At 36.6% G+C, this 15,171-nt stretch overlaps 3 protein-coding genes across 4 annotated transcripts; 2 read left to right on the forward strand and 1 right to left on the reverse strand.

Moving 5' to 3' along the window:
- The first annotated feature begins 253 nt into the window (after nt 1-253).
- Nucleotides 254-4,279, forward strand: LOC105952189 (pyridoxine/pyridoxamine 5'-phosphate oxidase 1, chloroplastic). Its single transcript, XM_088823485.1, has 13 exons — nt 254-711; nt 812-850; nt 1,778-1,945; nt 2,028-2,130; nt 2,204-2,370; nt 2,467-2,679; nt 2,781-2,869; nt 2,997-3,047; nt 3,211-3,301; nt 3,380-3,484; nt 3,584-3,654; nt 3,731-3,826; nt 4,103-4,279. The coding sequence occupies exons 1-13, from the start codon at nt 610-612 to the stop codon at nt 4,149-4,151; spliced, it is 1,344 nt and encodes a 447-aa protein (XP_088679611.1). The 5' UTR covers nt 254-609; the 3' UTR covers nt 4,152-4,279.
- An 872-nt stretch (nt 4,280-5,151) lies between these two features.
- DEL1 (DP-E2F-like 1) lies at nt 5,152-8,108 on the reverse strand. 2 transcript variants are annotated; one of them, XM_012975711.2, is made up of 11 exons: nt 7,839-8,108; nt 7,672-7,739; nt 7,519-7,571; nt 7,317-7,394; nt 7,143-7,196; nt 6,908-7,016; nt 6,690-6,760; nt 6,533-6,608; nt 6,373-6,434; nt 5,918-6,281; nt 5,152-5,476 (listed from the first exon to the last, which is right to left on the reverse strand). In XM_012975711.2, the coding sequence occupies exons 1-11, from the start codon at nt 7,937-7,939 to the stop codon at nt 5,385-5,387; spliced, it is 1,128 nt and encodes a 375-aa protein (XP_012831165.2). In that variant the 5' UTR covers nt 7,940-8,108; the 3' UTR covers nt 5,152-5,384. The 2 variants fall into 2 exon arrangements, with proteins under 2 accessions (XP_012831165.2, XP_012831164.2); XM_012975710.2 differs by having other exon boundaries at nt 6,373-6,452; nt 7,839-8,075.
- Nucleotides 8,109-9,994: 1,886 nt separating this feature from the next.
- APC8 (anaphase-promoting complex subunit 8) lies at nt 9,995-15,008 on the forward strand. The gene is made up of 5 exons (XM_088823486.1): nt 9,995-10,295; nt 10,404-10,734; nt 11,926-13,176; nt 13,264-13,543; nt 14,938-15,008. The coding sequence occupies exons 1-4, from the start codon at nt 10,210-10,212 to the stop codon at nt 13,333-13,335; spliced, it is 1,740 nt and encodes a 579-aa protein (XP_088679612.1). The 5' UTR covers nt 9,995-10,209; the 3' UTR covers nt 13,336-13,543; nt 14,938-15,008.
- The last annotated feature ends 163 nt before the right edge of the window (nt 15,009-15,171 follow it).

Genomic DNA, 15,171 nt, shown 5'->3' on the forward strand with positions numbered 1-15,171 from the left:
TCTTATACTCTTATTCTTTAACCTCCTAGTCAACTCGAGTCAAGACCAGTGGTTTTTCTTTTTCTTTATTTTTTTTCTCCTTTTCTATTTAGGGGCTATTTGTCAAACACCCCTCATTCAATTTGGACTTCTTGAAAAATCCATTTTTTTAATTAATATTTGTTATAAATTCAATTAATTCTAATTATCCAAAATGCCCTTATTTACTATTACTGAAAATTAATATATTATATTATTGTGGAAAAATCAATCCATTTTTGGTAGATATGCAAATCCCCTATTCTCTGAACATCTCTCACCATCCCCTATTATCTCTCCTATGACCTATCACATATCTCACGTTAATTTTAGTTTATGCTTCCCCATTTTTTTCAATTTTTTAATAATTTTTTTGTACAATTTAAAACAAAAATTGTTTTTTCTTTCTTAAGTGTTTTAAATGGTTTATATTTAAAAAAATTTAAATTCCACTACATACTCATCGAAGACCACTAAATTTATTGATTGGAAAATTTTCCCATCTAATGCTTGATCCAGAAAAAAAAATTGAGATTAAAAAAAACCAGATATTCATTTTTGCTCTAAGTTCAAGAAACCATAGGGAAAAAAATGGAGGATGAAAAACCCATATCCTATTTAACACAGCAACAGGCTGCTGAGATTGATGAATTACTTGTGGGCCCTCTTTCTTTCACCATCGATCAACTCATGGTTCGTTTTCATCATATTTTATTACTAACAGCAATTTCTGTTTTTCAATTATTATTTCTTTTTAATTATTTTTTTTGTTAAATGTGATTTTAAATTGCAGGAATTGGGTGGTTTAAGTGTTGCATCTGCAATAGCTGAGGTCTGTGCTTTTAGCTTGTATATACATACATATTTGCTTACTTTCTTTATTTTTTAGCTGAGATTGATAAATTTTGAGGGCAACTTACGGCCACCCTTGAGGTATGGTCAAATTACGATTGGGTATTTACAGGTAATTACAGACACCGCTCAACTACGTATTATCTTACGAAAAAACCCAGATAAATTTAGGGATGTTAAATCGGTGAAACTGAACCGAAATTTCAGTACGTCAACATTTCATACAGTTTACCGAACTGTAAATAACCGAATTACATAAACTTTATGTTAAAATATTTAAAAAAAGGGGTGACTCTAATTACCCAAACAAGAGGAGTTTTTTCGTAATTTTACCACACCTCAAGAGTGGCCGTAATTTGCCCTAAATTTAAATTGTTATATGTGATGGATCTTTGTATTGGGTATATTCTTCATCGGATTGTGTGATAATAGAGATTGAGGATGGACTCAATATCAATTAAATTCCGGGCCTCTTTTTTTTTTAATCACGGGCTTCATACTTTAACATTTGATACACCTTGATTATATTGTCTACCAAGTCCTATCCTTACTCCCAAACGAGGCCTTTAGGAATTACTGTTGTTTCGTTTATGGGAGATTGTTGCTTGCATGACAGTTGTGTTTATCCACGTTTTGCTCCCTTTCTTTTAGTAACCATTATGCATGATTTTATTTTTTCCGAGGTTTCGTGTTTTCGAGTTTTGGGTTCTCGGGTATGAATTTGAACTCTTAAAACTTTTCGTGTTTAGGGACTGATGGATTAGAAATCATTTTTAATTAGACTAATTAGTAATCAAGCATACAGTTGCATGTATTTTATCGGAGTAATTTGTCGAGTGCCCCTTAAAGAAAAACGGAAGTGACAATATATTTCAAGAACCGCACCTTTTTTCGTAATACTTTACAGGTTTACAGACCAAACGAACACAACCTTGTACTAGTAATATGCGGTCCCGGAAATAACGGCGGCCATGGTCTCGTAGCTGCTCGCCATTTGCACCATTTTGGATATAAGCTCTTCGTTTGTTATCCAAACCGTAATCTTAAACCTCTTTTCACGGGCCTCGTCACTCAGGTATTATTTACTGAATCAAATCTCCATCCCCGTAAATTTAAATCGCATTACAATTAATACTCATTCATTGTTACTTTTGTAGCTCGATTCGTTATCAATCCCCTTCCTTTCGATCGAGAGCCTGCCTCGAGAGTACTTAAATTTCGACATTATAGTGGACGCAATATTTAGCTTCTCTTTCCATGGTATGAAATTTTTCATTTCAATTTATCGAGATCAATCTTATCGTTTATCGTATCTAAATATATTTTTACGTAGGAAATCCTAAACCACCGTTCGACAATCTGATCCGTAGTTTAGCGTCTTTAAGAGAACATTATCAAGAACGTAAAAAATCTCGTTTCGTTGTGTCTGTGGATATTCCTTCTGGCTGGCATGTCGAAGAAGGAGATATAACTGGCGACGGCATTAAACCGGATATGCTGGTAAAAAAAAAAATTACAGGTTTTTTTTTTTTTTTTCCTAAATTCGCGTTGTTAGTGCACCGAAACTTTTTTCACTTAAAATCGCTCGTGTATAAGGTTTCCTTAACAGCTCCAAAGCTTTGTGCTAAAGCATTTCTTGGTTCGTACCACTTTTTGGGTGGAAGATTCATACCTCCGTTTATTGTGCAAAAGTATAAGCTACGACTTCCACCGTATAACGGCACTTCTATGTGTGTACAAATCGGAAAACCGCCTCGAACTAACTTAAAAGCTCGTCCGGAAAATGTGGAAGCTGATCCATTTGTGCAGGTGAGGAACTTGTAAGATGTATTCTTTTGCACGACTTATCTTTTCGAAAATATATATTACAATAATTTTTTTATTTTTTTTATTTTTTGCGTAATTTGCAGTTTAAGAAATGGTTAGACGATGCAGCGGCAGCTGGTTTGAAGGAACCAAAAGCTGTGTCGCTGTCAACTGCCACCAAAGACGGCAAACCGTACGTTTTTCGTTTTCGATTTTTGCTTTTACACTAGTGAATCTATCTAGCCTTTCGTTAATATATACGTGCACTATTTTGCGTTCGTACGAAATTTTAATACGTGAATATTTTCTAACTAGTGCAGTTCGTCTCGAGTTGTCTTGTTAAAGAAGTTTGACCGACGAGGATTTGTCTGGTTAGTGTTTTTTCTTTTTCATTTTCGTCCTAATATAAGTTTTTTTCCTATTGAGAATTGAAACGGGAAAGGATTTCTCGTGAACTTCGATTATAAATTTATAATGCATCCGTTTAGTTTAATCTCGAACAAATAATTCTAACTTACAAACAAACATGCGCAGGTGTAGTAATTATGGAAGTCGAAAAGGGCGCGAAATATCCGAAAATCCTCATGCATCACTTCTTTTCTACTGGAATATCTTGAATCGCCAGGTAAGCATCACTAATTCCAACCCGTCGATTTTCCTTTTATATAAAAAAATACAGGGAAATTTAATTAATATTATGCAGGTAAGAGTGGAAGGTTTTGTGCAGAAAGTTTCTAATGAAGAATCGGAAGAGTACTTCTGCACTCGTCCACGCGAAATAAAGATCGTGCCAGCTGTCAGCAAAACGGTCCATCTTTCAATCTATAGCTCATCGCCCAAATTGTTCATTAAATTCCAGCATACGTATATATAACATTAATCCAATTTATTTGTTCGTTTATTACAGAGCACCGAAATATCAGGAAGGGAGATTCTCCATCAACAATGTAAAGAATTGGAGGAAAAGTACCCTGAGGGGTAATTAACTTATTACTCTATGTAATTGCAATACGATTAAATTGCTAAGAAATTCTCGTTTTTCTGTCGTGTTTAGAACAACGATTCCTAGGCCGGTAAATTGGGGAGGCTATAGACTTGTACCCGAGAGTTTCGAGTTTTGGCAAGGAGATGAATCGTGTGTGCATTTAAGGTTGTTCCTTTCTTTTCGGTTTTGTCGAATATATATAAATTGTAAAAATATCCACCTTTCATCCGCACACACACACCCACATGGATGTGTGTGTTTCTTTGTGTGTGGAGATGAATGGTGGATGCTACAACATGTGTACTTCACTCGGTGTTGCTCATTGTATTTTCATATAGTTTCGAGTTAATATTTCTCCTATTTTTGACAAGTTCGGTATATCTATTTTCCTCAACATTTTGTCGAGGGTGAATAAATATTCATTTTCATTTTGATTATCAGGTTACGGTATTTCAGCGATGGAGAAAACGAGTGGAGAATCGTTCAATAACCGATACATTGTACAACCTTGATTTTTGTATGGGGTTTTTTGTTACTATACTTTGTGCTCATATATTTGTAAGTACAGGTGTTAGTTTTGCTAATTTTGGTTTTAAAACATGCAACTTATTACATGTATATTTATCTGTTCTTTTATATATATATATATGTATAGTGCTATTAAGCTGAATTTTACACAAATTTTATCCATGTAGTTATCAGGGATGTAATTGTAAGATTTTATATATATTAGGGGTTAATATATTTTCTCTAACTCCATTTGTTTTTTAACTAACATTTATAGGGCAAATTACGGTCACCCCTGAGGTAAGGTCAAATTACGAAAAAATTCATCATGTTTGTGTATATACAACCACCTCCCTCATCTATGAATTTTCTTATATGGCTACTCTATTGATGTCAAATTTCGTGGAATCTTCTAGGTTATGTGGAAATTTCTCCAGTATGTATCCGTTTTACCTCGTTCGAGCTCAACGTTTTGAAACAAGATGATCATAAGATGTGTTTCTTGATTTATAAATAGCAGATTGTGGTGAATCAGAAACTACATTTTTGGCACAAAACGAGTACAAACTAGAGAATATTTCACGAAATTTAGAAAATTATGTTGAATTTGACACCTTACGGATGAACGTGTAGAAAATTTTATGTTCAAAGGTGGTTGAAATTGCCCAAACAAGATAGAGGTTTTAGTAATTTGATCTTACCTCAGGAGGTGGCTGGCCTGTGATTTACCCAACACTTGCATGATATTTTCTAATAGTACATCACAAACTAGTCGTCTCTAATGTCGACTTGATTTTCATTAGATGAAAATAGTCACCATATACATACAAACCTTAAAACAATGGTTCTATTCTCTTTAGAACCGATGATTCAAGCTCAAACCTTTGTCGAGCCAACACAATTTATTTTCACCACCCATGCATAAAACACACCAACCTCTTCATACTTCACATCTATCTTTCTTTTTTCTTCGGTGTCGAGAGTTAAGAAAATGTCGAATATATTACCCTCGGTTAAAGTCAACGAATGTATTCAAAAACTAAATGTAAAAAAATGTATAAGTTGAATCAAACATTACAAGTGATAGATTCCCATTGCATTGAGAATATGCATTCATCATTAAGCTATGTATCTCTGCTCCTAGTCAGCTAATGTATCTCAACGCTTACACCGTCAACACTCGGAAATATGAACAGAAACCGAAACGGAAACAAGTTTAGGACATTAGTTGTATTGGGCTCTTTCCAGCTACTTCAGAGTACCATGATTTCCATGCTTCAACGTAGTGCGAGAACAGATCCTTCAAAGCTGAGAAAAAAGAAAATCAAGAACGAGTATTTCGTGAGTGAGATATGCCACAAGATTATTCGAACAAATATCTATCATTTGTGCAACTAACAATCTTCAAAGAATTTAGACAAATTGAAAGAGTACTCGATGCTTGCCAAATTCATGAGAAATAAGAAACTATTCAACTGTTGTCCAGACACGAATTTAACGATGACGAATTATTAGATAAACGAACATAGTTGTTTCTTGGAAAAAAAATGGCGTGCCTAAACAGTATGGAACTTGAAATAAAGAAAATGAATGTATGTACTATTTGTATCACTTGCATCTTGTTGTCTATTATTTGATAAACACAGCACAAACACGAACACGACACTTCGAATGAAAGAAATGGTTGGAATTTATTTAACTAAGAAAAAATATTTTGATATGATGAAATCAACAGTTTCAAGAAAATACCTTGGTTGTGATACTTAGGCCGGTAAGTAGAAGCCAAGCTTTCCCAATCAACAACCTGCTTTCCCTTATCATCGTTCGACACTCCAACTTGGGGTACATTTGCAGGTGCAAAAGGGCCAAACTGGTAACTCTTTGCACCCATTGTAGTTGTTCTATCATCCTCGTTTTCTGTCTCGTTTTTTACTCGCATTAGGTTAACTGGCTTCAAGATTTGAAGCCCATCTTCATCAACCTTAAACCTCTTTGCTGTATTAGTTAAATCAGTCCCAAAAATCCTCTTCTTCGAGTCTACAATTCCATTATCGGGTTTTCCATTCAGCCCTAACCATCTAAAAGCAGGTTTTCTTGTCTCAGGGTGATGAATCTGTATATCGTACAGAATAAATGTTAAAATTATAAATCCACATAATGAGTTTCATAAAATTAATGTCGAATTAGGATATACGATGAATCACCTTCTCGATGAATTTCATGGAAGATAACACATTGGCAATATCGTACAGTCTTCTGACTTTTGCTGGAGAGTTGAACGAAACTAATGTTAAGAAATTTATTATTGTTATCTTTCAGTTAAGCAATAAACCAAGATGAATAAATAAGGTAAAGGTATATTACTTCTAGTCGTCATTGAAGTGTGCTTTCCGTCACCGAGCAAAAGCTTTGCAGCATCTTCGAGAGAAATCAAATCCATCTGAATTTGAAGACAGTTTATATTCATAAGATGCAAACCAAACAGATACAAATATTAATGTTCGACATGAAATATACTTACATCGGTACAGAGAAACAGCTTAACGAAATTCTGTGTAAGAAGCCCAAGAGACTTTTCCTTCCTATTCTCACCTATATACGAAAACAAAAATTCATTTTTCAGTCAAATGGTGCAATCTCTAAGGAAAGGGTTTCAGAAAAGAATTACAAAACGAACATATTTGCGGAAATTCAATAAAAAGAAAGGCAATTGGATTATACGATGAACAAGACTAGTACCAGATTTGGATGCCATAGCAGATTTAAGAACTGAACTAGTATCCGATTTATCATTTTGGCTTAAGCAGTTAATATCAGAGGACATTGAATCTTCTTCATCATCCGAAACCTGATTCCAAACAATGTCAGGAACAGAAAAATACGGGGAATCTTGCAATCACATTCAATAATCAATTCAATTCAAATTCAAGAGTCGAAACCAAAATGAAAAAACAAGAGCCCAAGAACAACTTACTTTCTCAGAACAGCTTGTATCAGCAAAAGGGCCATTCTCCCTCAAACCCTCCCTCTGTACCATAATTGAAAAAAACGAAACCGGAGGAATTTAGAATAAAGAAAAACTCACATTCCATTAAACACTTCAAGCTTCTAAACAAAATCAAAATTCACTAAAAAAAAGGAATATTACTTTTAGGGCTTCCAGAGCTTCCGGAATCGCCCCGAACCCTTTCCAAGTATATCGATTTTTTGCCTTCCGGATAAGAATCTGTTAACAAACAAATACAAAACCCCTAAAACTCAGCACAAAAATGAATCTGGTACAAATCCAATCCCCAATTACTCAAAAAAAAAAATCCAAAATAGGGCTCAAAAGGATTAGAAGCTCTTACACCAACACTCTCCAAAACATTCACGATATCATAGATCCGCCTCCTCTCCACCCCTACAAATTAAATTTTATACATAAATTACAGAATTAAAACCTAAAAAAATTGAAATTGAAATTGAAACAATTAAAGCAAAATCAAAAATAAATAAATTACCTAGTCTCGACGCTGCATCGTCCAGCCCAATTGTCTCAATCCCCTCTCTATCGTACAAGCTCAAAAAACTGCATCGTTCAAATCGAAATTAAAAATTAAAAAAAAAAAAAAAAATCACCACTACAAACACTCCCATAGGAGGGGCGGGGGGGGCGAAAAATCCATACTTGGAGCACAAGAGGCCGAGGGATTTCTGTTTACGGCAATAGGGCACATCTTTAGATCCAGATTCAACAGCTGCGGAATAAACAGAAGAAGGTAAAGCCATTATTTTCTCTCTCTAACTCTATATCTCTGCGTTTTCTCCTTATGTATGTAAATTACACACACACACACACCAAAAAAAACACGCAGGAAAGTGTGTATCTGTGGGTGGCGGAAAGACCGTTAAGAAGGGTTTGTTGACAATGGCGGGGGGCTGTGTAATTTTCTGATTTGGGAGGGATTTTGAAAGTTTGAAATACAACGCCACATGCAAATAGAGCGGGAATTTGAATTCTGCATTTTTTTTTCAACGGTGTGTTATGGGGGGGAGCGCCTCCGTGGGCGTGGAATTACTGATTTAGCCTTGGTTGGAAGTGGGCCTTTCGCTGTTTGGGGAAGGGTATTTGTGGAAATTGATTTGCACGGAATCTAATGATGTTAAATTTACTAATCACGTGGCTGGATTTTGCCTTTTTGCCACTTTTTTGTTTTGGTAAAAATAAATCTAAATTAATGGCTCTTTTGAGATTTGAAATTGTGAATTGGCTTTTTAAATTGTATAGATCCCCTAATTAGTAATTACTAATTGTGAGGTTGAATTATGTTTAGGGAGGTAATATTTGACTTGTAATTACTATATGATTGTAATATATCGTTGAATACCGAATCGAAAGCGAGGGAAACGGGCTTACATTGTTCGCGGGGAATGCGAAAAAGCGAGGGAAACGGGTTTGGCGGGATCGGAAATGATGGTTATCGTATCGGACAAAATTGATTAATAGGTTTGAATTTGAGATCCGATGGAATGTAGGTTGAAAAAGGCGCGAAAATTTAATAAACTGACTTCCAAAGGTACAAAAATTTTAAACGAAATTGAACTATCTTGTTAATGCACGTGGTGTTTGTATCTAATGTAATTTATAATTTGTAGTGTAAGATTGATTAATGTTTTAGAATTTATTTAGATATATTTTTTTTTATTTTAGCGAAAATTTGTTCGTTCGGACCATGAAACCTTGTGAAGGAATTGGAACTATAGCTCTCACAATAGTTTTTTTAAGTAGATAGTCTTTTTAAACACAAATGTAAGATCCTTTAAATTATCAAGTTCATATTTAAATTTATATGTGAATACTTGTGATAATTCTATTTTATATTTCAAATTGAGTGATAATTTTCAAAAATAATTTTGAGATAGAGCAAAACTATAAACAAAATATAAAATAATCACCAAGTTTGTGTGAACAATTTTGTTATTATAACTATCATACCATCCCATGAATCTATTTTTTTTCACATTTGATGTGGTATCGCTTGCTTACTTAGAGTAATAAATGTGAAATCCAAAGCTTTGGTCATTGCACACGAGCTGGTGAAAGTCAAATATATTGTCACATAGAGAACCCATGAATGCTAAGGTCATATACCGACGAGGTGAAAGTATGTGAACTGAGTCGGGGTTTGGTCGACAAAACCCTCAATTGAACGAGACTTTATGGCTTATACCATCACATATTAGGATGAGAGATCGAACTTGGCCGTTAGACACCGCACCATACTCTCATGCTCTCTGCCAACTATATCACCATTTCGTCAATCGATTGCCCTCCGTTCATTGTGTCTTTTACTTTCGCAAAGTAAATATATATATATAAAATGCTAGAGCAACCTAATAAATCCTAATGGCATATTTGTCATTTTTTAAAAATTAATTATTATTATTTATTGTTTTCTTTTCAGCTCTCACATGAGTAATGACATTAATTTTGTTCCTCCACTATTAGGAGACGGATATAATTAATTTTATTCTTCCACTATAAATATCGTTTATTTCTCACTTCAATACCACCAACATAAAAAATAGAAATAAAATTGGTAATGACATTAATACCCTTTTAATAAAATCAATACCACACAAATTTTATCTGTGGTATTGATTTTTATTAAGGGTAATAATGTCATTGCCTATTTATTTTCTATGTTTTTTGTATGTTGGTGGTATTGAAATGAGAGAAAAACGGTATTTGTTTTAGCTGCTTCCTTATTATTTATCATAAACAAATTTATCCCAAAGCAAAAATAGAAAAAAAAAATTAAAAAAAATAAATATATTGGAATAAGGATTGGGTGCGCCCTGGTTCAGTTCCAGTGTCGTTTTGAAGCTGAAAATTCAAATCAACAAGAAGGCGCGTCGTCGATACACAAAACCCCCAAACCCTTCCTCCGCCCCCAAATTCAATCTCAATTTCAATTTCACCTCCACAAAACCAGAGATTAATGCCACCAATTTCAAATAAAAGAGGGGAAAACTCAATAAGAAGATTCAGTAATTAAATGGCTTCCAAAGAAACCTGCAGAACCGAGCTCCGCTCCGCCGTCCGCCACCTCAGCGACCGCGGCCTCTACTCCGCCTCCAAATGGTAAATACTCGTCTCCGTCATTTTCCCTAATTACTTCAAAAATTTTTTTAAAAAAAATCGCCTTTTTTTTTTTTTAATTCGAATTTAAAAATTATTTCTGATTTGAAGGGCGGCGGAGCAGTTGATGGGAATCGAGCAAGACCCATCGAAGCACACTCCATCACACACTCGATTCCAGCGTGGAAGCTCCAGCATTCGCCGCCGATTCCGCACTTCCACCCCCGCCGATTCCTCCGCCACACCTGCCGCTGGGGTTTCTTACATCAACACACCGTCGCTCATGGGGGTTGAGGAGTACGATTACGATATGATGGATAGCGATTTTTATATGTTGGCAAAGTCTTATTTTGACTGCAAAGAGTACAGGAGGGCTGCCCATGTGCTTCGGGATCAGACCAGCAAGAAAGCCGTGTTCTTGCGCTGCTATTCTCTCTATCTGGTTGGTTTTTTTCGACAACCTTTTTTTTTTATATCGTCGTGATTGAATTTTCGTGTTGATTGAATTTTCGTGTTTACGATATTTAAGGTTACTGCTGGCCTATGTTTGAATCCAACGCGTTCTTTTCTATGTATCGTACCTGTTTTGAATAATTTGTTGAACTTGCACCTGCCCTCGTTATTTTATACCGAGAATGAAAAACTTCGGAAATCTTATGTATTAAAGTCACGTGCTGCATTTTGATTAGGAAGTATATTTATTACCTAAGGGGTTTGGTGTGGAAGAGTTAATTTAGTGTTCGTAAGTATTAGCAAGAATCGGAAATGAAGATGTTAGTCATAAGCTTTTAATAATTTGAATTTTGAAACATCTAGAATTGTGGTGGCACTAGACTTGGAATTTTTTGTTTGTAATATGTTGTAGGAAATATATGAATCAATTCGAGTTTTCTATGACAAATGCTTCATCTGTATAGGCTTGAAAGTGTGCATAAAAGAACTTGTACTTTAGATAGCTGAAATCTGACACACGTGTCGTATAAAATAAGTCAATGTTGGCTAATTTGATTGGAGGTTGACGGCACAATGTCATTTCTCAATGAAAAAGTATGTGACCTCTGTTTGTGATGAGTGTAATAATGATTTCGTCGTTCGAAATTTAATACTTACATCTCTGAATATAGTAAAATGATTAGTAATCTGCAGTGAGTTAATGGTGTTGGTTTTATTTTGTGAAAGAAGGGAGAAGATAGTTCTGCTTTTGGTGACTTGTGGTACGGTAACAATTTAGTGTATTCTTATTTGATGTTTTCGGTTTTTCTATAATACAGCCGGTGAACTTATACGTGTATACATCCTTGCATATTTTACACACATCCACATTATATGTGTGCGCTTGTGTGTAAATCAAAGGTGGAAAACTACCTATAATATTTCACCACGTGTCGTGTAGCTTCTATAAGATCAGTATTTTCCTAATATAATATTTTAAACATTTCATTCACTCTATTTACTTGTTAATAGCCATAAAACTAATGCAACTTAAATCGGGGATTCTTATTTGTTAGCTTTCGAGTTTCTCTCACTTTCGGGAAAAAAAAATATGTTCAATACTTTTAAGCTCCTTTCACATCTTTTTATATCTACAAAGTCCTAATTAAATTCTTACTCACCTCTTTTTTGGCTCTTGAAGGCTGGAGAGAAGCGGAAAGAAGAAGAGATGATAGAACTCGAGGGACCATTAGGCAAGAGCAACGCCGAGAATCGAGAACTCGTCTCTCTGGAACGAGAACTATCAACCCTCCGTAAAAATGGGACAATTGACCCTTTTGCCCTTTACGTGTACGGCCTAGTCCTGAAAGAGAAAGGCAGCGAGAATCTAGCAAGATCTGTTCTGGTCGAATCCGTAAATAGCTACCCTTGGAATTGGAGCGCTTGGTCCGAACTTCAAACACTCTGCACCACAATCGAGTCATTAAACAGCATCACTCTCACTAATCATTGGATGAAGGACTTCTTTCTCGCCACAGCTTATCAAGAACTTCGCATGCACAACGAGTCTTTATCTAAATACGAATACTTACAAACGACTTTCTCTTACAGCAATTACATACAAGCCCAAATCGCGAAAGCCCAGTACAATCTTCGAGAGTTCGAGCAAGTGGAGGTCATATTCGAGGAGCTTTTAAGAAACGATCCTTACAGAATCGAGGATATGGATATGTACTCGAACGTGCTCTACGCCAAAGAATGCTTTTCCGCGTTAAGTTATTTAGCCCACCGGGTTTTTCTAACCGATAAATACAGGCCTGAATCTTGCTGCATAGTCGGAAACTACTACAGCTTAAAAGGGCAGCACGAGAAGTCGGTTATGTATTTTCGGAGGGCGCTTAAATTGAATAAAAATTATTTATCCGCGTGGACTCTTATGGGCCACGAGTACGTTGAAATGAAGAACACTTCGGCTGCAGTTGATGCCTACCGTAGGGCGGTGGACATAAATCCGTGTGATTATCGAGCTTGGTATGGATTAGGGCAGGCTTACGAAATGATGGGGATGCCGTTTTACGCGCTGAATTATTTCAAGAAATCTGTCTTTTTGCAGCCGAGTGATTCCCGTTTGTGGATTGCAATGGCTCAGTGTTACGAAACGGAGCAGCTTCATATGCTTGAAGAGGCGATTAAATGTTATGAACGGGCAGCGAATTGTAATGACAGGGAGGCAATTGCTTTACACCAGCTGGCGAAGCTGCACTGTGAATTGGGAAGGAGTGACAAGGCAGCGTATTACTACAAGAAGGATTTGGACAGGATGGAGGCTGAGGAGAGAGAAGGTCCGAATATGGTCGAGGCTTTGATGTTTCTTGCGCAGCATTGTAAGAATCAGAAGAGGTTCGATGAGGCTGAGGTTTATTGCACTCGTCTTCTTGATTATACGGGTCCCGTAAGTCTATTTAGAGTTAAATTATATTATTATTATTTTATTATAATATATATGTTTTAATCATTTTGTTACGAATTCTGAATGTAGGAGAAGGAAACGGCAAAGAGTCTTCTTCGAGGAATAAGATACGCAAGGGATGTTGAGCATTTCCCTCCGTAAGTTTATTCGATTTCTTTCGAATAAATTTGATGGATTTGGCGGTGTAGCGAAGGTGTTCGTGTACGACTGAGGTGGCGGCTTTGATGTATTTAATCATTTGTCGAGTTTAGCTATAGATTTATTTATTAATTTAGTTAAGACAAGTAGTAGTTTTAGACTGGTGCTTCACTGCTTTGTGTTTTGATGTAGTTTGATAGTTTAAAGAAGAGTAAAAAGCAGTTTACCCCCTAAACTATGACCCGTTTTGCACTTTGCCTCCCAAACAAATTTTTTTTGCACGTTTTTACCTAAACTTGTTTTTTTGTTACACGGTGCCCTAAAAATGCTATTTTCCGGCAATTTTGACCGGAATTTTACACACATGCCACTCACGTGATTTGGCAGGGGCGAAATTGTCTTTTCCTTGCTAATACACACGTGGCGTCCAGCAGTATTCTTCTTCTCATCTTTCCCAATTCCCCTCTCTCGCTTATGTTCCTGGCAACCGCCACCATTGTTTTCACATTCAGTGGGCGAAGAGGCGGTCGGGGTGTTTGCTTTCGAGCTTCTCGAGGCCGAAGTACTCTCGGGCGACGGCGACGACGGAGGGGTCGAGCTCCCAGCCGTGGACAGCGGTTTGAGGGTGGAGTTCGAGGATGATTTTGGCGGCGGATCCGGCTCCGAACCCGAGTATTCCGACGGGTCCGGGCGGGAGGATCGGCGGCAGGGTGGCGAAGACGTCGTAGTAGGCGTTGGTGAGGGTTTTGAAGAGGAAGGAGATGCTGTGGATGTTGCCGGGGGCGTCGAGGAGGAGGAGCCTGGATCCGGCGAGTGGGTGGTCCGCCGCCCTGGATACTTGGATCACTCTGATGTAGTTGTGCCGGGATTTGAATTTCGCCAGTATTTTGACGTGTTCGAATGGGATTCCGGAGTCGCCGCCGTCATCGTGCCGGGTGGCGGCGGCGGTGGTTTGGGGATTGGGTGGCTGGGATTGGTGAGATTTGATTGGGAATAGGTCTTTGCCGCGGCAGTGGGTGGTGATGGCGGCGGCGAGGAGTGGAGGGGGAGGATTTGGGTGGTGGGGGTGTGAGAATGGAGGGTGGAATTGGGGGAAGATATGTGCTGCTGCTGCTAATTTCATTCTGAAGAAGAAAAAAAAAACACTGAATAGCTTCAATGTTGAAGTCAAAGAAAATCCCAAATTGTTATTCCAAAAAGTTCCAAAATTCAGTTCAAATAAAATATATTTAGATAGATTCCATCTTTGAGTTTGTGGTGAAAAGTTACGGCGGCGAGACTTTGCAGGTTTCTCTCGAGGAAGGAGGAAGAGAGTTGCAGATTTTCCTTCTTATTTTCTTTTCTTTTATTATTATTATTGTTTATTTTATTTGTTTTTTATTTAATATGATGAATGTAAGGGAATAGACACTTTTGACCCTGCCAAACTCACGTGAATGGCATGTGTGTAAGATTCCGGTCAAAATTGCCGGAAAATAACATTTTTAGGGCACCATGCAACAAAAAACCAAGTTTAGGTAAAAACGTGCAAAAAAAATTTGTTTGGGGGGTAAAGTGCAAAACGGGTCATAGTTTAGGGGGTAAACTGCTTTTTACTCTTTAAAGAATATATAATGTGTAACAATAAAAAGCAATTTTCCCCTTTGGATATGTCAATGCTTTTACTTACTTCTTTATATGTTTGTTCAATCTTGTTTGAATTTTTATCCAGCTTTCAAATTTGTGTTTGATTTCTTTCAATAAGCAATCAAGTCGAATACGAATCAAGTTCGAAAAAAATGAAAGTGTTCACTTTTTGTTTGTTATATTAACAAATTGAGCTTAAATAGCCTCAAACAA

This window comes from Erythranthe guttata, chromosome 9, assembly GCF_056151865.1.
Source record: "Erythranthe guttata isolate IM_541 chromosome 9, IM_541, whole genome shotgun sequence".
In the NCBI taxonomy this organism is placed as follows: domain Eukaryota; kingdom Viridiplantae; phylum Streptophyta; class Magnoliopsida; order Lamiales; family Phrymaceae; genus Erythranthe; species Erythranthe guttata.